Source organism: Halichoeres trimaculatus, unplaced genomic scaffold (assembly GCF_033239565.1).
Source record: "Halichoeres trimaculatus isolate MK-OKI-2021-1 unplaced genomic scaffold, fHalTri1.1 fHalTri1_scaffold_3, whole genome shotgun sequence".
NCBI lineage: Eukaryota > Metazoa > Chordata > Actinopteri > Labriformes > Labridae > Halichoeres > Halichoeres trimaculatus.
In genome coordinates, this window is record NW_027437181.1 from 34,706,837 (window position 1) to 34,731,345 (window position 24,509).

The 24,509-nt window shown below is 40.6% G+C and overlaps 1 protein-coding gene across 1 annotated transcript in view; it reads left to right on the forward strand.

Annotated features, from left to right (window-relative positions):
- The window catches only part of LOC141787560 (neural-cadherin-like), a 477,836-nt gene that overhangs the window by 146,605 nt on the left and 306,722 nt on the right, over positions 1 to 24,509 (forward strand). The window contains exons 5-6 of the mRNA XM_074666057.1: positions 4,365 to 4,476; positions 18,044 to 18,293. Coding sequence (XP_074522158.1) covers positions 4,365 to 4,476; positions 18,044 to 18,293 — 362 coding nt within the window. The remainder of the gene's footprint in view (positions 1 to 4,364; positions 4,477 to 18,043; positions 18,294 to 24,509) is intronic.

The window sequence follows — 24,509 nt, forward strand, 5'->3', positions numbered from 1 at the left end:
GTTTTTGTGTGAAAGTAACAGACTGACGACACATCTGGTGTATTTTGGCTGTAAGACATGTCCGTAACTTGTAATTTTAGTGAGTCCTGGTTATGTCCGACCAATGCTCATCTACCGCTAACCTCACTAAGCAGAACAAATGTTACTTGTCTCTTCATTTTATTGATAGACTATAATTCATTCTCAGAAATGTTGACAATGTTTTGAGTTTTACAAAAAGACAAAGTACCTTATGATTGTCCCATTTACCCATTGATTCAAGTCAGATAACCATAACAATTAGCACTGTGTCACCACACTTATCTTAAAATACATACAGCATGTAAAAAAGTGGAGTAATGTGTTCAGTTTTCAAGGGTCTTTCTCATTATTTTTCTGCCAATGCTATTAGAATCAAGTTATTTGGTATCATTTTTTTTTTTAACTGGACCCTACCAAGCCAGTGGTGGAGTATCAGCCTTGAGGTGGAAAAAGTACTTTGAACTAGTTCCTTCCTGCAGTAGCTCAGCATGCATCGAGTCCTATTCGTTCCATACATCGCTCCTGACACAAAGCCTGACCATTTCTCAGAAGCATCCTCACTCTGCTGCAGCACAACTCATTATAGCGGCACCATCTGTGGGAAAGCATAGTGGGATAACCAAAACTATTCTAGAGTGGTTCATTTCACCAGAAATACATTAGTAGTTTGTAAAATGACAACAATAAAATGTCTTAAAAGGGAATTTGGAACTAATGCAGCTGCTTTGACTTGTGAAGCAGTGATTTTTGTTCTGCTCTTCAGAAATACGTCTCAGCCTTTGAAAGTGGTGAAAAGAGGTGCTGTGTTTGTGTGGACCAGAGTCACTGAGCATGTCTTTAATTTGCAGGTAGTTTCCAAGTTTCTCCCTCCAGGAGTGATAGCTCATCGGCACCATTAGTTACCTAACCAGCCTGAGACCTGCCTGCAGCTGCCTCCAGAGTGTGTGTGTGTGTGTGCTTGAGCTCATCTTGCTTTATTACGGCTGACTTCCCCCCTCTTCTCATTCAATCTTGCTTTCCCACAGAGTTGAACACACACCACAGTACAGTACCGTCATATATCTTGAAAAACTCTTGCCATTTTCTATCATAATGGCACATTATGGCGCTGTCTCACATGAGCAGAAACACACACACTCATATACACAAGCAAACAAAGATTAACAGTGGCTGGCAAACACACAAAGCACCTCTGGGAGCGACATGGTCAGATTTTAATTTTGTTCATTGCTTGGACGTTGATCTTTGCTGAAGGATTATCTGACATTACAGAACTTCATCTTACCTACCAGGACTTAATACCATTGGTATTTACTCACAACTCAGAGTATGTGTGACATTGTGTGTATCAGTGAGTGATCTTTTGTGTTTGTTCATACGGAGGAGCTGAGGAGAGGCTGCAGGTCAGCGAGGCTCGCCTGCCAGTGCATGTCTGTATTTATTCCTCCTGAATGCTGCGCGCGAGCGGGCGGTCGGTCAACATCTGGTAGAAGATGCTGTGTTTGCCTTCATGTCCCTAATGAACTGAGCAGGATCACACTGTCTCACACACGCACACTCACCTTCATACTCACACCATATAAATTCATCTTTTCACACAGATCCACTCTAGTTTGTTGGCTCAGGGCTTCTGGAAAACTGCAGCACATTGCATTCTGTGCTGAGCCGCTGAAGGGAAAGCACTGCCGACTCTGCAGCAGCCTCCTCACTGAGGAGCAGTAAATAAACCACAGGGATCAGCATCAGGGCACGCTTTTGGAATATGTTGGGTAGAGGCCTGCTTTTGGTTAGGGACAGGGTTAATTTGGGTTACTCACGGATGAAAACCTCTCCAGTCCCAAAGAGAACCAATTCCAGACGGTGCCTGAAGTAGTAATCCCAGATTTTAAATTTCATAACTCCTACCCAGTGTGACTTTTAATCTGCAGCTTTTCCCTCCAGTGATAGCCCAGGTGGGTTTAGCATGTGTGGATACAACAGCAGAATTGCTGAAACATGTATGACATCAGCAGGGTGAAAATCTGTTCTATTTCTGTCAGCTTATTGTTATTGTTTATTTGCTTAGCCACGGGTCCGTGGCCGTGTTCTGCGGGGAGGCAATGTGACCTCAGCTTGTATTTTACTAATTACTATTTTAAAAAGGGGTGGCCAATGTCATTCAAACACTTTGCATTTTAAGAGGTTTTAGTTTTTTGCTTTCTCCATTAAATATCAACAAACCAAAAATAAAGTATAATAATAATAATAATATTTTACCTCATCATTACGTCATGATGCTCTGTTTATCATTGGATAGAGCCATCATAAGGAGATTTGGATCATTTTTCTTATAGAAAGTAACACTCAAAATGTTGGACTGGCTTGCTCAAGTCTGGGTCTCAACCCCATTCAGCAAATTCAGGTGAGCTGCAAAATAAATTGGATGGGTCTGCTGTACATTCAAAAGTAAATTCTTGGCTTAAGTTGCTGAAGGCATGGGATAGCATTTGTGTTGAAGTTCTCGGCAGAGGAAATACGTTGACTCTATGCCAAAGATGTGTTGCTCTAACTGTTAAAAAAGGTGGATAAACCAAGCGTTAAAGTAACAGAAGGAATCACTTTATCTTATATTTGTTGTGCTCAGAGCAAACATGTTTGAAAACCATGATTTGGAGGCAAAACAAAATAGATCAATATTTCCAGATCTGAAGGTGTTCCCAAAACTTTTGGCCACTGCTGCATATAAAATATAATTGTGTTGTATTACAAGGGGAACTGTTCAAAATACAACAAAAACTATCTTTTCTCCATTGTCGGTGTAAGGTTGAGAACATTAAAACAGAAAAAAAAAATTAAAAGCTCAAGTTCAGTTGATTTTGTAGAACCTTACAGACAACAGAAGATGCAGTGAGTGAAGCGTCAGTAACCTGAGTCTGAGCAAACAAACCTTCTGGAGAGGAATGCTGTTTTCACATGAATACTGGTATTATTATTGATGTTGGTCTTAATCTTTATTAGTTGTGATCAGATACGACATGAACATAGATGATAGAAGAAAAAGAAAGATGACAGCAACACTGATTTGATGCTGATTTAATAAAAAATGATTTTAAAAAAACATGATCCAATTGGTGACACTCAGTTGCCATTCACTGTAAGCTCAATGACTAGCAGAGATGAAAGACTCTTACTTCTAAACCCTCGTTTTTGTATCCCTCATTTTGTCCATTTACACAATTAAAGCCCATAATGTGATCTGTTTCTATGGATCCACCTTTTGAAGGTCTTCCTTTCTGTATCTGGGCTGTTTTCTGTCTCTCTCCTTTATTATTTAACCATTAATCTAAAGTCACTTGCTTGTGAGATAAATTAAAAGAAGTTTTCAAAATATTCTTCATACTATTTATTGAGTTCGTATTTGCTCGCTGGAATCCCTGTCTTTGCCACAATGTTAGTAGGCAGAGGTGCCTGCAGCATACAGTTCAAACTGGTGTTTAGCCCTGTTGTTTTGGGGGTTTTGCTATGCACTTCCTAGAAAGCTCAAGGAGAGGCCTATATCACGAAGCGGAACCGATAAAAAAGGAACCGGCTTCGTGCTATCGGTAATCGAGAGTTAACCCTGAAGTTATCTGGCTAAGACACTAATCCTGCTTTGTGATATAGGCCTCAGGCTGCTTGGCTAACCCAGGAGTTATCTGAAAAGCAGAGCTGTAACGTCAATTCTAGCTGTATCTATTTAGCAATGAATGGTTCATTGCATGACGAGAGTGTTCCCGACTGCAGTGGAGTTAGCGTAAGTTCATGCAGGACACAGAGGTCATACACCTAGCCGTGATGAGCTGACAGGCTGATGTTCAATCTCTAACCCCTCTCAATCAATCTCAGCGTGTGTTTAACAACAAGGCGGCGTATTTATTCACGTCATCACTCTGTCTTATCCCTGCTACCTTTTGCTACCCAGCTGAGCAGAGTACTTCGAAAAGCAGAGCTGTAACGCCAATTCTAACTGTATCCATTTGGCAATAAATGGTTCCTGATAATAGTTTCCTGCAAATGCTTTGCTCTTAAGACTTAAGCACAGCTGTAACAGGGATTGACCAATCACAGCAAAGGCAAGCAGAAAACAACTCAACATGAGGGTTGTATAAGTTTATGCAGGACACAGAAGTCATACGCCTAGCCATATCAGCTTGCAGGCTGATTATTGAATTATTGTTTCCAACCCCATCCAACCAATCATAGCTCTTTCCAATGACTTCATGCTCACTAATCTCTGCTACACAAATTCTACTCATACTCCGCAACTGCTGGTTAAAATTTTCCTAATTCCTAGCCTCTAAGTCACCTTATCTCTTCTTTTTCAGGTGCGAGTCATTATCATCGACGAAAACGACTGCATGCCAGAGTTTCTTCAGTCCATTTACAGCAAAGATGGTGTTCCAGAGACTGTGACCACCGCAACCTCCCTGCTGCAAGGTCAGAAAAGAAAATGTTTACATTTCCACATCTGTAACCTCACCCTATAATATCACATGACCTTTATTCCACTCTTAGATTTCATCACAGACTGCACCTTGTAGAGATCGTGTTAAGACGCACAATGAGAAACCGTCTCATTTTTCATCCATGACAGGAGAACAGGAGAAGCAGTTCTCTTAATTATGAGGAATTTGACCAGGAAACAGACCTTCTGAGCAACTCTGTGCTTCTTGACTGCAGGAGCTAGGGTCTAAATTTAGACCACTGTTTGGGGGTAGTGCTTTTCAAAGGCCAGAGAGGTTGGAAGGCTTTTTTTCACCCTCCATCCACAATAAACTTAGACACAGCTGTGATTCAGATCCATCTTCTTTGAGCCCGATTGCAAGAGTGCATCTTTTCTCCCCCTAGTGTTACAGTTTGAAGAGTAGCCCTGTAAACTGGAGACTTCCAATAGCACTAGTCAGTAGATATAGGGATTACAACAGCTGTTTAAAAAACAGATCAAGTCCTTAGGAATGCATCCAGGTCATACATTTCCTTTCATGATTTGTGTGAGACAAGCATCCTGCTAAAGGTTGTCAATTAACAGAGTTCCTTCTGTCTTCTTGCTTGTAGTCAACTAAAGTCTACCGCCTAAGGCCTGTTTACACAACGTTTCATCTGAAAACGCTAAAAGCAGTGATAATGTATTGAAAAAAATCTGCATTTACACAGAAACGCTGAGGGACTGAAAACGCTGTAAGCATGCCAGACCTGTAGGTGGTGCTATAACTGTCTTGTCCAGACGTTGCTTTTGGGAGATCTCCACCAAAGTAGAGTTGAGCAGATCATCTGGTATTTTGGTAAAATCTACGTGCAGAAGTGGAGAAACAGATGCACATTTTGTATAAAGACAGTCAGCAGATTCAGCAGTACATGCACAACACGATAGTCCGCAATGATCGTAACAATGGTACTGTTGGACTGTTGTATGTGCTCATGTGTGTGTTTTCACTGAAAACGTCAGCTTACTGTTTACATAGCAACGGTATTGGTAGCGTTTCAGAAAAATCCTCCTCTGGAGGCTGTTTTCAAAAGTTTTCATGGAAACACAGGGCAAAAACGCAACAAAATTTTTGAGTTTCACCCTAAAACCGTCGTTGTGTAAACGGCCCCTAAACCAGAAATACAATCCCGCTAGTGGTAGCATATTGCTTTAGAAATCTCAGCAGTGTGTGCACACAGGGAGTCTCATTTTCTACTCACCTGCTGAATCAAGTACCTTGTTTAGTTCATTTTTAAATTGCACTATTATTGTCCTCCCACAGCACGGGGGTCGCTGGTCTTTGCAAAGCCATTTTGGGGATCACAAACTGGAAAACCTGGGAACATCTGCTCTAAGTCCAGCCATTTTATTTTTAATTGCTCTACTCCTAAAGGTTAATTCAAGGTATTAATCACTAAGTTAAAAATAAAAGCAAAATCCAAACCAGCACAGGCTGAGTCTCCTCCATGCTAACAGGCTAACTGTAGTGTTGCACAGATGCCAGCTTGTCTTTGCATTCTCTCGCGTTTTCTTCAATGAAGGTCTTCATTGTTGCTCTCTAGTGGTGGTGTAGTCAGACAACTTTTATTTCTTCTCCATACATCACTGGCTTGATTGGCATATATTTAATTTGGTTTCAGGCCTCAGTGAAAATGCAGATAACAATGTGCCATTAGTAGTTCTCAGGACTGAAAGTTCCTGGAACCCGTTGTCCAATATCTTTTTTTTTTTTTTTTTTCCTTTAAACCTTTTACTTAATAGCCAAAATTAAGTTGTAGGACTTTAGAGCTGCTTTTGTCCAATGTAATTATATTTCTGGCTTTAAACTCCCACGCCATGTTAAAAGCATCTGGTAGTTTCTGGTGATACTGATTTTAAAAACACAATAAAGAATAAATCATGGTGTTGTTGAGGGAAAATTCTGCAGAGGAGTGTGTTTGTTTCCATTCTGGGTTGAATAAATGTCAGCCAGTAAATCTCTATGGGTGACAGTATGAGTAATATCCTCCCTCTCTTTATATAGGGTTGGTAGAAAATTGAAGACTTCATCAGAAGCACTTGAGATTTCACCTTTCCATTCCCTAGAAGTAAAATCTAAAGCAGGAGCTGGGCTAATGTCTTTCTGTGTGGGGTCTGTGATATGTTAATGTGTGCGGGGCCCTGCTGTAGTGGCTCTCAGACCCAAGTAAAAGTGTCTGAGCCTTTTTAACATTCATGTGTTTTGACTGGTCAGGAAACGGAGTAGGTACTTGTCTGCACCGGCAGCCGTGAAATCACCGGCACTTCCATCAGTGGAGCCGCTCTCGCCTCTCCTTCACTGTAACGACCCCATTTCCAGTCAGTGATTGCTTAAGTTTCATCTTGTTTGAGGAAATGGTAATGGTGACTGTGGGTTTGACTTATCACAATGTGATCTGTCACAGTGTGACTTAACACAGTGAAGCCTCGTCTTTTTTAAGGGTCTGACAGACTGCCAAGAAAAGTTACAGCCAAAATTCTCACACTTCCCTTTTTCCTCCACACCCTCTCAAAGTGTCATGCTCCTCCAAATCAATCTAATATCTGAAATACGACCACAATTTTCATCTGAATCAAACTTTTCATGCAGGTTTTCAGCCCTTTATGTGCAGAAAAATATTTCTATTGAAAACAAAATGAAGTAGACAGGTTTACTCAACACCTTACAATAAAAGCATGAGCGGAGTAGAAAATGTTTATTGACAAAAACAAAAAGGCAGTAATGTACAAGTCTGCGTGCAGTGTTTAAATTATTAAATACTTCAGTTATGACACCTCATTGGGCGTGCTTATTGGCTCCTGCTTCTGGCAGTATTCACTTTTACTTGTTGAGGAAATAGATTTTTTCTCTCAACATAATACACACTGAAAACAGCCATTTGCTTTGCCAATTCCATCTTTTAGAGAATGAGAGCACAAGTGTTTGGTGGTACACCGTGTTTGAGTACAGAGCTCTACAGCACCCTGAGTACGACGCACCAAAACAATTCTGTACGGAAATCAAGTGCGGGGAAAAAAAAAAAAAAAAAAAAACACTACCGACTAAAACATTTAGCGAAGGGCACTCAACAGGCCCTGGCAAGCTCACAATGAGAAGCTGTGATGCACAACATGATGAATAGCACATCAAGAGGTAACATGAAATAATTTGGTTCAATACAAACACACAAACAATTCAATTGAGCGCAGTGTGAAAGCAGTTCAGTGAAACACAGCTGCTGTATCAAAGAAAGAGACGTACAGTGCTTTGATTGTCTAATGCAACAAGTTTGGAAACAACATAATGAAACTAAGATTTAAAGGACAAGGGAAATCTGGTCCTCTTTTCGTTTTCTTTGTTTTCCTGTCAGGCACTTTGGGCTGCTGCATTGTGCAAATGGTGCTTGAAGTAAAGGTTGAGGGTGTCAGGATACTGTAGATGCCGTAAACACGCATAAAAAAAACATTCAAAGATGCTCTGACTCATTGAGACTGACTTTTTAACCAAAGTGTAAGTGCTCTTTGACAGAGAGGTGTCTTATTAATTCATGATGGACACCAAACAAACAGAAGTCAGAATGTCTCCATATTGTGAATGAAAGATGTGAAAGTGAATGAAAAATACAGCTATCTTTCAAAATTACAGCTGGTGAACCATTAGCCACGGTTACATGAGGAGTTTTTCGTCTTTTCGAATGGGATCTTTCTGAATGACTTTTCTGAAAACAATAGTATACATGGTAAGGAATATTCCAGTCTCTGGTCTACATGCACCGCCATAATCAAACAGAAGAGTCAATGGGGCACGCGCAGAAAAACGTTAACAAATTGAGGAATGTCTCTAGCTGCGTCTTGCGTCATATCTGAGCATGCACTGAAAGAACACACCCTCACAACTTTCCGTTTGAGTGGATACATGATTCCTCAATCAGTTTGGGGGGAAGGAATATTCCACCCCTGTGAAACTGGTTAAATGTCAATTGAGGTTGGCACTTTTCTTTTGGAATGAGGTGTATACAAAGGTTAAATTCTTCCTGTTTGAGAAAATAAACCAAATGCAAGCGGAATATATGGGTCCATGTATACGTGGCTTCTGACCATAGTCTTAATCAATCATCCATCCATCCATTTTCTATACCGCTTATCCTATTCACGGTCGCAGGTGGCTGGAGCCTATCCCAGCAGTCATTGGGCGAGAGGCGGGATACACCCTAGACTAGTCGACAGTCACATAGACAGACAATCCTTCACTCACACTCTCAGACCTATGGACAATTTTGAGTGCTCAAAATTTGACCTGGAAGGCATGTTTTTGTTTTTAGACTGTGGGAGGAAGCCGGGGTACCCGAAGTGCCTCCACACAGGGAGGCCCACCCGCCGAGGTGGGGAGTTGAACCGGTGACCTTCGTGCTGTAGGGTTGCAGCGCTAACCGTTGCAGCCCCTTCAATCAATCAATCACTCTTTATTTATTTACCTCCAAATCATATCAACTTTATCTCAATACTTTCCAAAAACAATGTGTGGTCTAAATCTAATACCAAAGACATCATCATCATCATCATCCCCATCTTATCATTGAGATAAGATCTCATCCCAACCCATCATGAGTAGAGACTTCTGCAGCATTTAGTAAATTACACAGGCTAAAACAAACTTCCTTTAACAAAAGACTTGGGAAGAACTAGACTCATGTTTGACAGACATCTGCTGAGACTGTGCCAGGAAGGATAGAGGTGGAGGTGGGGAGATGTGGAGATGATGATGGTGGTGGTGGTGGTGGTAGTGATGGAACTGTCAATAGATGAATCCGCTTGAGTCTGGCAGGTCCACAGCAGCATAGCACAGCAGAGGAACCTACGAGACAGGAGAGCTCAGGGACTCCCAGAAAGATCCATGGTTAATAAATTTAACCCCTTGATGCCTGTTGTTGCAAATTTGTGATATACCCCATCAGGTCTTGATGCAGCTGTAATGACCTTTGTATCTCATTATTAACTATTAATCAATATTCAACACAAACCAAAGATCATATCAGATCCACTATGTCACAATATATTGGTCAGGGGATGAACCTTACTTGTCTTTCTATATGTAAATTAACTTAGTCATAACTATTGTGTGTACTACAATAGAATATAATAGAATAGAACAGAATAGAATAGACCAAAATAGAACATATCAAAATAGAATAGAAGAGAAAAGAATTGAATTGAATTGACTTGAATTGAATTGAATTGAATTGAATATTCAAAAGTGCAGTACTGCAATGGCATCGAAAAAGAATAATGATAACAGAATATAAAATTGTAAAATTGAAGAAATATAAGAAATTTAGAAAAATAGAAAAATATTACTATTTCCATCCATCCATTCATTTTCTACCGCTTATCCGGGGTCGGGTCGCGGGGGGCAGCAGCCGAAGCAGGGAAGCCCAGACTTCCCTCTCCCTAGCCACTTCGTCCAGCTCTTCCCGGGGGATCTCAAGACGTTCCCAGGCCAGCCGAGAGATGTAATCTCCCCAGCGTGTCCTGGGTCTGCCGTGGGTCTCCTCCCGGTGGGACGTGGCCCTGAACACCTCACCAGGGAGGCGTCCGGGAGGCATCCTCATCAGATGCCCGAGCCACCTCATCTGGCTCCTCTTCACGCGGAGGAGTAGCGGCTCTACTCTGAGCTCCTCCTGGATAGCTGAGCTTCTCACTCTATCTCTAAGGGAGAGCCCGGCCACCCTACGGAGGAAGCTCATTTTGGCCGCTTGTACCTGCTATCTTGTTCTTTTGGTCACTACCCAAAGCTCATGACCATAGGTGAGGGTGGGAACGAAGATCGACCGGTAAACAGAGAGCTTTGCCTTCCGGCTCAGCTCCCTCATCACCACGACAGACCTTTGCAGAGTCCGCATTACTGCAGACGCCGCACCGATCCGGCTGTCGACCTCTCGCTCCATCCTTCCCTCACTCAAAAATATTACTATTTACATATTTATATAGGAGTGAGATAAATACAAAGATTGGTTCTTGAGAATGAAAAGCACTTGACAATGAAAATTTACAGTGAGTACTGGAATGATGTGCAAAAAGGCATGTATTTATTGAATACTTGGCGTCATTATGATGAGAGTTGAGGTTAGTGTGTTATAGAGTCGTACTGCAGTTGGCAGGAATGACATGCAGTAGCGCTCCGTCTTGCAGGGTGGGAGTCTGAGTCTGCTGCTGAAGGAGCTGCTCAAATCCCCCACAGTCTCATGTAGTGGGTGAGAGGGATTGTCCATAATGGATGCAAGCTTTGCCAGCATCCTCCTCTCACACACCTCCTCCAGGGAGTCTAAGGAGCAGTCCAGGACAGAACCAGCCCCTCTTGGCCAGCCTGCTTAGTCTTTTCCTGTCCCTTTCTGTGCTCCCTGCTCCCCAGCAGACCACTGCATGGAAAAGTGCAGAAGCCACCACAGAGTCATAAAAGGTCCTGAGCAGAGTCCTGCACACTCCAAAGCACCTCAGTCTCCTCAGCTGGTGGAGACGACTTTGGCCCTTCTTGTACAGGACGTCTATGTTGTGTGTCCAGTCCAGTTTATTGTTGCGGTGAACACCCAGGAATCTGTAGGACTCCACCATCTCAATGTACAGACCCTGGATGTTCACAGGTGGCATCTGGGGTGTCCACCTCCTGAGGAAATCCACGACCATCTCCTTTGTCTTACTGGCGTTGAGCTGGAGGTGATTTCTGTCACACCATTCCCGCTCGTCCCCCTGTGATACGCATCCTACAATGGCCTTATCGTCGAAGAACTTCCACTGGTGACAGCTACAAGAATTGTAAGAAAAGTCAGAAGTGTACAGGGTGAAGAGGAAGGGGGAGAGCACTGTCCCCTGGGGTGCTCCTGTGCTGCAGACCACCATGTCTGACACACAGTCCTGGAGCCTCACAAACTGTGGTCTGTTGGTGAGGTAGTCCATGGTCCATGCAGCCAGGTGACAGTCAAGTCCCGCTACTTCAAGCTTCCCCCTGAGCAGTGAAGGCTGGATTGTGTTGAAAGCACTGGAGAAGTCATTATACATGACCCTCACAGTGCTGCCTCAGGTCCCAGCCCGTGGCCCATGCTGTGACCTGAGATGGTCAGGCCTCTCCAGACCTCCCTTGCGCTGTTCTGTTGCTATATTTAAATTTACGATCTCAGCCTAATTTCACATCTGTAAGAATGCAAAAACATGTGAACCAATCTATTTTCATAACTGTTCATTAATTCAGGCAGTAAGGGGTTGAGGATATTAAGTGACAGAGGAGAGAGGGAAACAGAAGCTCAGTGTGTCAGTTCCCTGAGGCAGTCTGAGCCTAAAGCAGCAATACGAAGGGCTGGTTCAAACCTGGGCTAGCTTTAACAAGAAGGGAAGTTTGGAGCCTGCTTATGAAAGTTGAGAGCATGTCTGCCTCCTGGACCCTGACTGGTAGATGATTCCAAAGAAGAGAAGCCTGATAGCTGAAGGCTCTACCTCCCATACTACTTTTAGAGACTGAAGGTCTTAGACATGATTATATCTCGTTACTAAGAGCTTTGCAAGTTGGAGGGATGAAATTTGAATTATATTCTAGATTTTACAGTGAGTCACTGTAGAGAAGCTAATATTGGAGAGGTGTGCTCTGTCCTCCTCGTCCCAGTCAGTGCCGAAGCTAAAGCATTCTGAAGTGTCTTTATAGACTTATAGGGACAGCACGATAAATATTTATTATAAAACCCTAGAGGTAACAAAAGCCATCTAAGGTGGGTATGTCATTATAACATAAAAACCTTCCTTAGTAAAGAGAAAGTTACAAAACTAATGAATAGTTAAAGTTTTAAACCAACAACTCTCATAAACAATCCACAGTGAGGCTGGAATAATATCACTCAGAGGTGTTTCATACATAAGTACATAATGTCATCTAAATTGTCATTTTGACGCACCTGCACAAAAGCAATGCTTGTAAATTCATGCAGGTGAGTTTTTGATTTATAGAGAGAGTAAGCTTGTGAGTGGAAAGTGAGGCGCATGGTGTAGAAGACTCAGCAGGCACTCAGCTTGGTGCGAACAACAGGTGCAACAAGAGAGGTGAGAAGTTTCACCCTGCTGTGCTCCTGTGTTTATCCCATGGAAGAGTGTGTTTGCAGCTTCTATATCCATCTTCTGTGCTGCAGTGAGAAAACAGATGCCACAAAAACCTATCTGTTATTGTGTCATGAATTGTCCGTTTATCATAATATCTTAACAGAGTATGTCGTAGGACCTTTCCAAGTTTTCAGATGTGAACACAGACAATTGGCTTGGAAATTTGATGAAGTGGGGAATTGCTCATGTAAGTTGAACCTTGCCAGAATCACCTGTTTTTTCTCATTACATTTCAGAAGCTGTACCTGAATCTGCACAATATAATCTCCTGGAAAAATGCTCGTGTTTGTATCCCCACACTTGGTTGAACAGGTTAAATAGCACAGTATTAAATCAGATGAGCTGGGAGGAATATGCATCCTGCTAAATCGTGCTAGTAATCCCATAATCAGTTCAATAATGAGGTGGACAAATATGCGTTTCGCCAAGTTTAAAAAACAAACCACTGAAAAAATAACTCTTTAACAAGCCAATTATCTCACTCCTCGCCTAGAAGTGAGGCTCCTGTCTTTTCAATCCACAGTAAAGAATCATTATATGCCAAAAATTCATGGAGACACAGCCAGAAATGCTCTGTGCCACCTGGTGCAGCAATGCCAGCACAACAATGCTGATTAAGATTACAGTGGGACTTCCTGATAAATACATCACTCTGAAGAGGACAAATCTCCACCGGGTAAATTAAACATTGACTCATTTGTGACATGTGTTTGGCGACCACATGAGATTGGACTTTGGGCAGCTACTAGTAATGCAGTTCATTTTCTCCCCGTCGTCGTTGGATGAGAGGTTATTCATCATTTTACAGCAGCGAAACAGCCACATTTCAGCTGCAGTTGAGAGAAGTGTCACTCCTTGTTAACAGGACTGTAGAGCAGGGTAAACAAACGTAAATTCACTTCATCCAGCTCTCAAGCCTGGCATGAATCTAAATAACAGAGATTACACACACAATATTGGATATAATAAAAATGTGTAGCCATTTCTGAGCAAATCATTCCATTACCATGTTTCACAGTATTTCTTGTTTCATTACTTATAAGGCAAAATGACTAAACATTCTGAGAGGTTGTTCTCACTCGTGAACCAGTGCTTGTGGCAGTTTACTGATTGAACATTTGTCCTGCTTACAGTGTAAACATTGTCCTTATGTTATCATTTGATTGTCCAGTTGCCTTGTCTGTCTTTCTTCCTTTTTATATTTTTACTTTCTTTTAAAATAAGCCCTGCTTTTGATTTATACAAAGAAATTTCAAAGGATGGGATTGTCGCACTTTTTGTTCTTTTGCCCTTGAAAGTGAAGAGATCGCACATAACCGTCATTTATTGTAACACCTTTAAATGTACCAGCTTCTGCTGCCTGTCCTCCAATGCCATGCTTAGATTCGACTTCACAAACTATTAAACCCCTGTTTCCAGTTCAGTTTGGTTTGTCTCTGCACGGCACGCATTTCATTGCATTTCCACTGACTAATCCTGAGACAAATCCCCAAATAACCAAGACGAGCCAGTCATCAGTTGATCGCAGGATAACCTAGTAGACAGACAACCATGTGTATGTGATTTCAAACCTGATTTTTCAGTCGCTGGTCTTCAGCCATTATTGAACTGACGATCGTCCCGCTCAGGGGAGAAGTACAGCTAGACACCACACAGGAGAGTCCACGGCAGGTAGAGGTCTGTCTGTGAGTCTGTGCTTGATTAGTCCCCTTAATGGGCACAAGATTAAATTGAATTGTAAAGCTAAATCTGCCTTTTGTCAATTGAAATTCAATTCTTTGTATTTAAATTTAAAGTATAGAAAGTGTTGAATTTTCACAGGTAAAATACAATTTCAAATATAATTTTTAAAAAAGTGATTCAATTTCAAAACCTTAAATTCTATTAAACATCATGCTTTTCATGTTCAGTATTTTGATTCAAATTCAGTTAATTAAATATAAATACATTAATAAATATAACCTCATAGACAAGCCAATCACAAAAAGGCTGCTGGATGTCTTCCTTCATTGCTCTTTGTTTACTGTGTCGTGCATTTCGTCTTTGTTGGATTTATTAGCGGGGTACACTGTGTAGCTCTGCTATGCTGTCACGCCGTAACGCCGTTATTTAACTAGGAATAGGTACCTTTCATATTTGAAATAATACGGTACCGATTCCCGGTTGCTGGAAATCGGTATTGGTACTGTTCGGTGCTGTTGTGTGTTTATGTGGTAAAAAATATCAATTTGTTTAATAATAAAATGTAAATTATTTTTTCAATTTAACGTTTTTATTCTTCAGTATATAACCTTGTAATACTGTGTTCATGTCCAGCATGGAAAATCACCTACTCTTCCAGTCCCTCACAGTCAAAAGGATGGGTTTAGGTACCTAAACATGGTACCTTTTGATTTTACATTAATCGGTACCCATCACTATATTTAACTGATGCAAACATTGGCATCCAGCTGACATGCTGTCTACCCCAAGGGGGCATGGTTCACTGTGGAAACACGAACAGGACCAGGCTTGACCGCGCTAACCTGTACCAAACCGTACTGATCTAAACCGAGCTGCCTGGTGGAACAGGGCTTCATAGTAGAGCGCTGTGTTTTACGTCTTTTTTTTTTTTTTTTCAACCAAAATTTCTTTGCGCTTATTGAGGGAATTTGGCAGTAAAAAGTGCATCATTGGATCATTCCTCACTAAAAAAAGTTTGAGAACCACTGTATCTTGGTATGGTAGCTGGAAGGCATCATGTATAAATGAGGTAGCAGCTACTATAAGGAATGCTCTTCGAATTGCAATTTGAGATTCAAGCTAACCTCAATAGAACACAAACAAGTTTTTAAACTGTTGTATCTTCATAGTTTGTAGAAATCCCTGCATCTGTTTATAAACTAATCAAAAGGCTTTATTCTAAATACAGCACAAAATTTTCACTGGACTAGTTAGAGGTTAGAGGTTTGTGGAGCAGGGGCCCTTAAAGAAACAGCAATAAAGCAAAGAGTGTTTCAGACAGGCTGAAACAAGACTTTCCTAAAACAACAGTGTGAGAAGAAGAGGGATTTTTGTTGGAGGTGTAAATTGTGTAAAACTGCTAAGGGGGCACCTAAGGGACATATTAAGACTAGAAAATCGGCACAAGACCTTCTCTTTAAGGTTGATTGTTGGAAGGAAATAGAAAAGAGATCTTTAAACACATTTGCACCTGACAGACAGGTAAAATTATCCATAATCAGATCTTTGAAGAGTTATATTGTTCAGATGAAAGGTTACAGCAAGGTACATTTTTATGTTCAACTTCATAGAAAATGTTTTGATTAAGGATGTAATTGATGATAATTATGTATAATAGTTGTTGGATTGTATGATGTATGATCGATGGATCATACATCTAAGTGTCAATTCTACTGTTTTCCCACACTTCACTATCTATTAGAAGGACCAGGGTACAGTGCTACTGTACACTCAGCTACTCTTCCCTCACTGCCTTGCAGGGTACCTTTTAACTGTGTGCTCATTTTCCCACACTGCTATCCTGACAGGGTACTCTTCTCTGTAGGTTAAGCCATTTTCCCACGCTGCTGCCTTTCAAACCATGAAGGGTACCTCACAGATATAGTTTGTAACTCAAAGTGATGTATTAGTTCTGAATTCCTGAAATACTTAAAATACCTTTATGTTGAACTGTGGTGCTATCTGTCTGACCAAACCTTAAGATTATTTATCTGACTCTGTGATCTTCTCACCTCTTTCCTCGTGGATCGTTGATGGGGAGGGAAGGATCAGGAGGTGTCCAGGTTCCAAAATCTGAGCCCCTTCTCCTGTCCCTTGAACCCTTATATAACTAAGAAACAGTACTAAAAAAATGTAAGTTGAGTCATCTTTGGGTGTTGCCTCCCCTCTCATCGGCTGTCAGCCGTCCTTAGTCTTCTGCAATCCGAGAGCCTCATTCCTGAGTGAGATGGTTCTTCCTTATCTGTAGGAGGAAATGTTAGAGACACACCTCTTTCTTCCTCTAATCGTTTACCTTCTTCACTCTGACTCCAAAAAGTAACAATTAATTTGTTCTTGGGGCTACACAGGTAACTTTAGTTGATAATTATTGGAGGCAGTAATCACTTACTATCTCCAATTTCCTTCAAGTGTTCTGTCAAGCCACAACGTATATAGGTGCAGGAAATTGTCAGTAAAGCATGCATAAATAAGCTAAATATTCTAGTACACAGCACTTTGCAAACACTGGGTGTTATTTGGAGTACTAACAGACTGATGCAGTAACAGTGGTAAACAGTTTTGAATTACAGCTGACAGAAAACCTTTTTGTAAAGTGAGTGAGCTCTATTCTGTTATAGTTTTTTATGTGTGTTTTTTTTATTTATTTTTTTATTTATTTATGTTTTTTTTTTTTTTTGACTGGGTCAAACTATGATGCTGTCTGTGTTATTGTCTTTACTGAGCATGGCTGTTTGGCAGTGTTTTTTCACCTGCATGTGTGCATGGACAAAATGCGATGTAAGGTGAACCTGAAAATAGTACATCAGTGAAAAACTTGAGCAGAGCAGAAAAAAATGCTTATTCAAATCCCCGCTGGTCACTTCAGTTTTTGTGAGGTAATCAATACATAGCTGGCATCCCTGCCTGTATGGGCTCTCATTGTGTGATTTAAAATCACAACATTTTAGAAAATGGCAATCCTTTCAATGCATGCTGAGCAACTACCGTTCAACGCTCTTTGAGTTATAGAATTGAACATTTAAGTCAGCTGGAGAATCACTTCTCATTTAGTCTTGAACGTGGTCTTCAAGCATAAAAAGGAGATAGATATCCTGTGTCCCCGTTCAGATTTATTTCTCAGTAATGTGCTTCTTTCATTCAGTCACTTTTCCTCTGCCTCCACAACATGTCAGCTTTGCTGGGATTAATTTTTTTTTTTTTGAGGCAACCTTTCCCTCACACATAGAATATAACAAATTGTCACAGAAGTGGTTGAAAAAATATTGACAAGTCATAGTTGTAACATTACATTCCTAAGCAGAGCTGAGGACAGATTCATTTATGGAATCCAGCTCAGTATCATCCTCAGTGAATGTTATGTGTTGATGTCATCTCCAACCTCAAATCCTACTATAAACTTGTATCTACTCTTTTGTATTGTAATGTTGTCTACAATACAAACAACTAACTCTCAAAGTGAGAAGAATATGATAAAATACCACTGTTGTCATTTCAGCCTCCTCCGTTTGAAAGGTTAGACATTAGCAGTCACACAGACTTTGCATCCAGTTCGGCTGTAGCAGCAGATGCTAGTCATGGTATCAGTTCGAGTCTCTGATAAACCAGCATCTGCACTGGATAACTGTTTCTGTCTCTCTTTAAATGACCCTCCTCTTGTCCTCTCTCTGTAATTGATTTCAGTGTCAGCCAATGACTGTGACTCAGAAGAAAACGCAGAGTTGACCTACTACACCCTGAGTCATGACTTCACCATCTCTCCACATGGGACCATCTTCCCTGCTAGTCCTCTGGACTACGAGAGACCGAACCACCTGTATGAGTTTGTTGTGATGGCAGTGGACAAGGGGGAGGTTCCTCGTACTGGCACCACTACAGTACGGATACGTATGGCTAACGTCAACGATGAGGCGCCTGAGTTCTCCCAACACATGTAAGTAAAAGGACTTAAGGTGATCCCTGATTCTTACACTGTTATTCAGTTTTTAAAAAAAAAAAAAACATAAAGTCTTATAAAGGCTTTGACTGAGTAAAACTAGGTATGTGTTTTGAAGTTTTTCTTTGATTCCTTTAAATGCAATTTTGAGCTGTATCACTAAAGCCAATTTAAAGTAGACTTCAAAGCTTTAACGGTTTCGAAGCTTTTTTTCAAGGTAACACATTTAACATCAGCACTAATATTTTGAATTATAAACTGATTCATTAAATGAAAATCTTCATGTAAAGACCTCAATCAAAAGAAACTGGACTGATCCAGCCAACGGAGTGTGTGCCATGAGTAATTCAGCTTTGTATTCATACTAACACTTGATTTGATTCTCCTGGTTCTGTGAAAACCACTCAATGTCACATAGTGGGTTTATGACACAGGAAAAGAGACATTGCAGTAGCCAACAAAGGTGGTTTGTAGGTAAAATATTTTTCACACTGTAGACTTTGAGAGAATGTTGGGTTGTTTAATATCTTGAAAATCTTTATTGTCAAAAATTGAATGAAGTTCAAGACATGATAGGAAAAGGAATATGAAATTCTCAATTCACAAAGATATTACACAAGAGGAAGTGTTCAGAGAAAAAGATGCTGCAGATTTAAACGCTTGTTCCAACTTTCACACAAGGTTTGACTTAAAGATGCTTTAAGGAGAATATGTTTTAATCGGACTGCCTCGCCACCTTCTGACCTGGTGTCTCACACACACTGTTGTGTGACTTTCAACCAGGCGCATGTTTGCTTTGGAACAAATTTTCTTTGTTCAGGACAACTTTTTACCAGATACAACGCAACAAGGTAAGGTTTTTATGGGTACAGCTACCAAGTGCCACTGTTCGAAACTTTAAAAACAAGCAAAAGGGGCAATATCGGGCTAGCAAAAATGAAGCCTATGAGGAAGTGCTTAAAGTTGCTGTTCATTGAGAATCCGCTTGAGGCTGGCTGCAGAAAAACTGGAAGTCACGTACACACCATGCCATAAAATGGACTTTTATGGCTTTAAAAAGTATATTGACAGCCTGGTTCAAAAAAACAGCATGGGTCTAAAACACTGCTTTTGCTACTGACACACACTGTACGGTGAGTGAATTTTTTTCTAACTTGGCGGTTAAGAAGTTATTAGGATTGTTTGATTGTCCAATCAGAGACACAGCTCAGGTCACTGGCATGGGCCCTGTAGCTGTTCGAATGGAAACCCACAGCTGGCGTTATAGTAAATGTGGCTGTGTCCACAGATTGGCTATATTTCATGGTTTCAGGAATAGACGGGTAATGTTGCGGAGGCTATGCCCATGTTTTATACAGTCTATGGTTTGTACTGTGCATCAGTACATGCAGCACTACTAGCAGCCCAGTGCTATGAAATATTCGTAGGCTAATGTGACAACCGCAAACTGTTAGCTCATACAGTAGTTTAGAAGCCGTCCATATGGTGCGCTACTGACAGCCTGCTGCTGTAAGATGTGTCAGTTAATTGTAATCTTAGTAAATCCTGGTTAGCTATGTCCTGCTAGTAATCCACCAAGCAGAGGAAGCGTAACGTCACACTTCATTTTATTGATAGACTCTCAAGTTTGAACAGACCACTGCAGAATAACTGCTGACTGTGGGTTGGAATGAACATTAGCACAAACAGGATAGCCCTTTTAGCCTTTAGCTCGGGCTGTATCACACTCCCATTTAGCTTTTTCTCTGCCCTTTTTATGCTTGTCAGTTAGGCTCCTGTGTCCACCATCACTACAAAATTAATCACAGAAATTATTCATAGCAGAGAAAAACACAGATCTTTGCGTTTTATCTCTCCTAACTACTAAACTTCATCAGCTGGTGTGGTAGACATGCATAAATCAATCCCGACCGGCTCGACCCGATCAGAAAGCTGAGAACTAGCATTTCAAAATAACCGGTAAACTGTAATATTGACACTAATAATTTCATTTTAAAGAGATAATTACGATCATATATCTAGGAGGGAGACTTTTTGAGGATCTCTTAGACACTCCTCACAGCCCCATTAAAGTAAAGATAGATAGCTTAACTAAATTTGTTTGATTCTTGTCGATTAAAACTTGACTACAAAAAAGTAACTGAAATGTATATTTTTATGCTGAAGCCAAATCCAAAAAAGGTGCCAAATTTCACACTGGTTGTAGAAAAATTACACATATTTGACAGTCATTTTGCAACATAGAGACATGAGATGGCATGGCAAGTGATTTATTTGTTGGCAGAGATTCACCTCATTGAGTCTCCATAAAGACACATGAGTTTGAGGTTGGCTAAAGACACTCGTAAAGAAGAATAGCCACCAAAGCCTTTTAACTTGGGGCAACTACCACACCAGTGAAAGGGATGAGGCATGGCAAACATTTCAGATCTGCATTTTAAAATATTGAACGAGTTTTTTTTGGTGACTTGTTTGTCAGTGCACAGGGCTAGCAGCTTTGATTGGCCCATCTTTCAAGGTTGCTAAAAATGCTGTTATTACAGACAATTTTAAATAAATGGTTTAACATTTATCTTTTCCTGCCGTAACAAGTTTAAGAAAATTTGAATTAACAAAGGTTAAATTAAATGAACTGTAGCCTGGAGTGACTAGATGTAGATCTTTAGAGTTTCTCTACCCGAGCCATGGTCTGAAGTTGATGCAGATCAATTAGAGAAGTCTCTGAAATACAGACGCTATTTGAGACAGAGTGTGTGTGTATGTTTGAGAGTGTGTGTGTCCAGCCTTGTCAGGTCAACTCCTTACAGCTGCTTCCCAATTCAACATCCCAGCTGCTGTTACCCACAATTCCAGCGCTCTTTCCCCTCAGTGCTGCTGTGGTTGCCTGCATCTTTTAATTGGTTGATTTTCTGGCAGAGAGCTGGGCAGATTGGTGAGGCAGGGTCAATCAGCCGTGCCCACCAGCACCCTCAGGAGGCCCTGAGCCTGCACTCTGTGCGTGTCTGCGCCCGTGTTCATGTGTGCGAGTGTGTATTCAGTAAATGAGAGTGTCCCAGCAAAGTGGGGTGTTGGTATGGATGGAGGGGCATAGTTACAGAGTGCATTCATGCATCATGCATCTGATATGCATGTGGTTATGTTGTTTATAGCAAGAGAGGATTAGTGTGTGTGTGTGTGTGTGTGTGTGTGTGTGTGTGTGTGTGTGTGTGTGTGTGTGTGTGTGTGTGTGCGTGCGTGTGTGTGTGTGTGTGTGTGTGTGTGTGTGTGTGTGTGTGTGTGTGTGTGTGTGTGTGTGTGTGTGTATGCAAGCTGAATGCGTGTTGGGTTTTATTGATTTACTGTCAGTGACAGCAGAATAATCAGTCCGTTAGGTTTTCTTCAGTAGCCCTCAACCCTTCACTACAGCTGCCACAAAACAGCACTGGACAATCTATGATGTATCATTTAGACACACACACACACACACACACACACACACACACACACACACACACACACACACACACACACACACACACACACACACACACACACACTCAGGCACATTCATGCCAATACAAATACATTCATATGCACAATCATAAAAGTCAGGATTGAGCAAACACATCTGTTTTGTCTTTGAGGAAATGAATTTAGCACAGACAGCCTGGGAAGATAAAACATATAAAGATAAAATTCATTACTTTCCCTGTAGACGTGCTGTGTTTGCCTGTGCCACTGTGTGTGTGTGTCTGTCTGTGTGTGTCGAGGAGACTGTTCATGTGTGTGTGAAGTAATGTGATGAACAGAGAGGGAGGAAGGGGGAGAGAGGTCATTAAAGATATCATTATCCAGGCAGAAAATCGGCCCTATTTGTATCGATTCCTGGACTTGGAAGCATGCAATAATGATCCTGTGCATGTGTGTGTGAGTGTGTGTGTTGATTTGCCAGTTAATGATGAATAAAGATTTAAATTTCAGAAATTTTACTTGCACTGTGTTATTTTGATGTTCTCATATCTAGTTTTCTAAACTAGCCGTGCTGTTGACGTGCTTTGTTATGCTAAGTGCAAGAAATGAGGCAAAGAAAGAACGGCAGAGAGAGAATTGAGGATCAGAAAAGGAGAACAAACTGTGTTCTTTATGTTCTGTGAGTTCTACACTCAGAGTCTCAGATCTCGCTCTTCACTGCACGGCTCTCCTCCCAGTGAGTGACAGAATAGACGCCTTTCATCTATGTGCTGTCACTTTGCCATCAGGACCCTATTACTGTACCTACCATCACCTGCCTGTTGCCAAGGAAACCACCCTTGAAGGCTTCCTGCAATGTTCTTACTCATGCATCCATACGCCATGCACCTTGGGAACAGAGACTTCACCTGTCCTATAAGAATGGATAAATCCAACAGGAGCGCTCCTCTGAACACGCGAGAAGAAAGGAACAAGACTGTTTTTTTGTTGCGGTTAAAGCCTTTGTTATTTTTCCCCAGCAGAGGGTTTGCTATAATTGTGCTCATAAGAAATCAGCAGAACAGGCCCACTTGCATAGAGGTGTAATGGGTTTCACTGCAAAAAGGTTCCTGGTTTGAATCCAGGGACATTTCCTCGGCAGCAACATTTCTATGAGGACTTTGCACGAGAGCTGGGCGATATGTCGTATATACTCCATATATCATGGGTTGTTGCACATGAGATGTATAAAATGACTATGTTGCAACCATCAGGTATAAATGGTCACATTAATGTTTGCAGACGCTGGAACATAGATCTCTTCGATGATTCACTTGTTCAGCATCACCAAAAATACTCAGGTAGCTGATTTAAGGAAATGAAGTAATATTAAGTCATCTCAAACTTTAGTTTTATGTTAATTTCAAAGTTTGAAAATATAATATAATATAAAATATAATATAATATAATATAATATAATATAATATAATATAATATAATATAATATAATATAATCAGCCAGTTGAATAAATCTGGATGAATTATTTAACTGGATCTAAAATACAGAACTACATAAAGTTTGGTATAAAAAAAGAGGTTTGCTGAACTTTATCTGAGTGAGATTTTTACCCTTTTTTCTTGCAAATTTAAAAATAAAAATAAAAGGTCTGCTTGAATCATTAAAACAAATCATTTTATGCATCAAAGGGTAGGATTCAACATTTTTATGGTGATTTAGTAGAAAAATTGGAATATCGAGATATATATTGTGTATAGTGATATAACCTTGAAAATACAGAGATATCAGTTTTTGGCCTTATTGTGCAGCCCTACTTTGCACGTTCTCTCCAGGTACTTCACCATCCTCCCACAGACCAAAAACATGCTCAGCAGATTGACTGATCAAGCTAAATTGCCACCAAATTAGGGCAGTGAAGATATGCCTATCTTGCGATTTGATTCTTTTACCAATTTTGGGGTGACAATTCAACTTGTGTTGTGATTCTTCGATAATTACAATTTGGGGATTTTTACTCTGCTTTTTTATCACCAGACCATGTGAAAAAGTTGAATGATGATGATAATGTCTACAGCCTATATCAGGAGCCATATTTTCCCATAAAATACACATCACATGAGCCAGAGAGAAACATTTCATTCTTCACTGGTGGATAGTGGCATTTTTTTTTCCAGTCCAGTTTATAAACAAAAACTGAAATAAAGAATTTGATTTAAAAAAAAAAAAAAGATGTTTTTTTGGCAAAAATCCTGATTTTAATATTGCTAAACAAAAAATCCCAGTATATTGATTTTGGATTTTTTTCTCCCACCCCTACTCCACATGTGAGCCATGTAACTGGCCGGCACCTTGTATAACCTCAAGGTAATAAATTTAGCATGACATATACATTAGTGAACACTAATGAGTGAGTGTGAAATTCAATCCCTGTCAGACTATTTCTGTAGGTGGAGACATGTTGGATTGCGGTGTTATAATGGTTTCTCTTTAATTACGTGACACTGCTGCTTCTTACAGAGTGCTGGAGCTGGCCTTTGCTCCTGATCACCAGTAACTGAAGTCAAGTATTATACTATACATGTACCTGTATATTGAAGAAAGGGTATTGCGGTTAACTATATTTTAAACACGGACACTAAATGTGCAGATTTTTTAACATCTACATATTCATTTGTTGTGGAAATTCCTGAATCTCTCTGTAAACTGATAAAAAAAAACATTCTAAACTAATACTTTGAAGGGACAGGCCTCAAACACGACTTCCT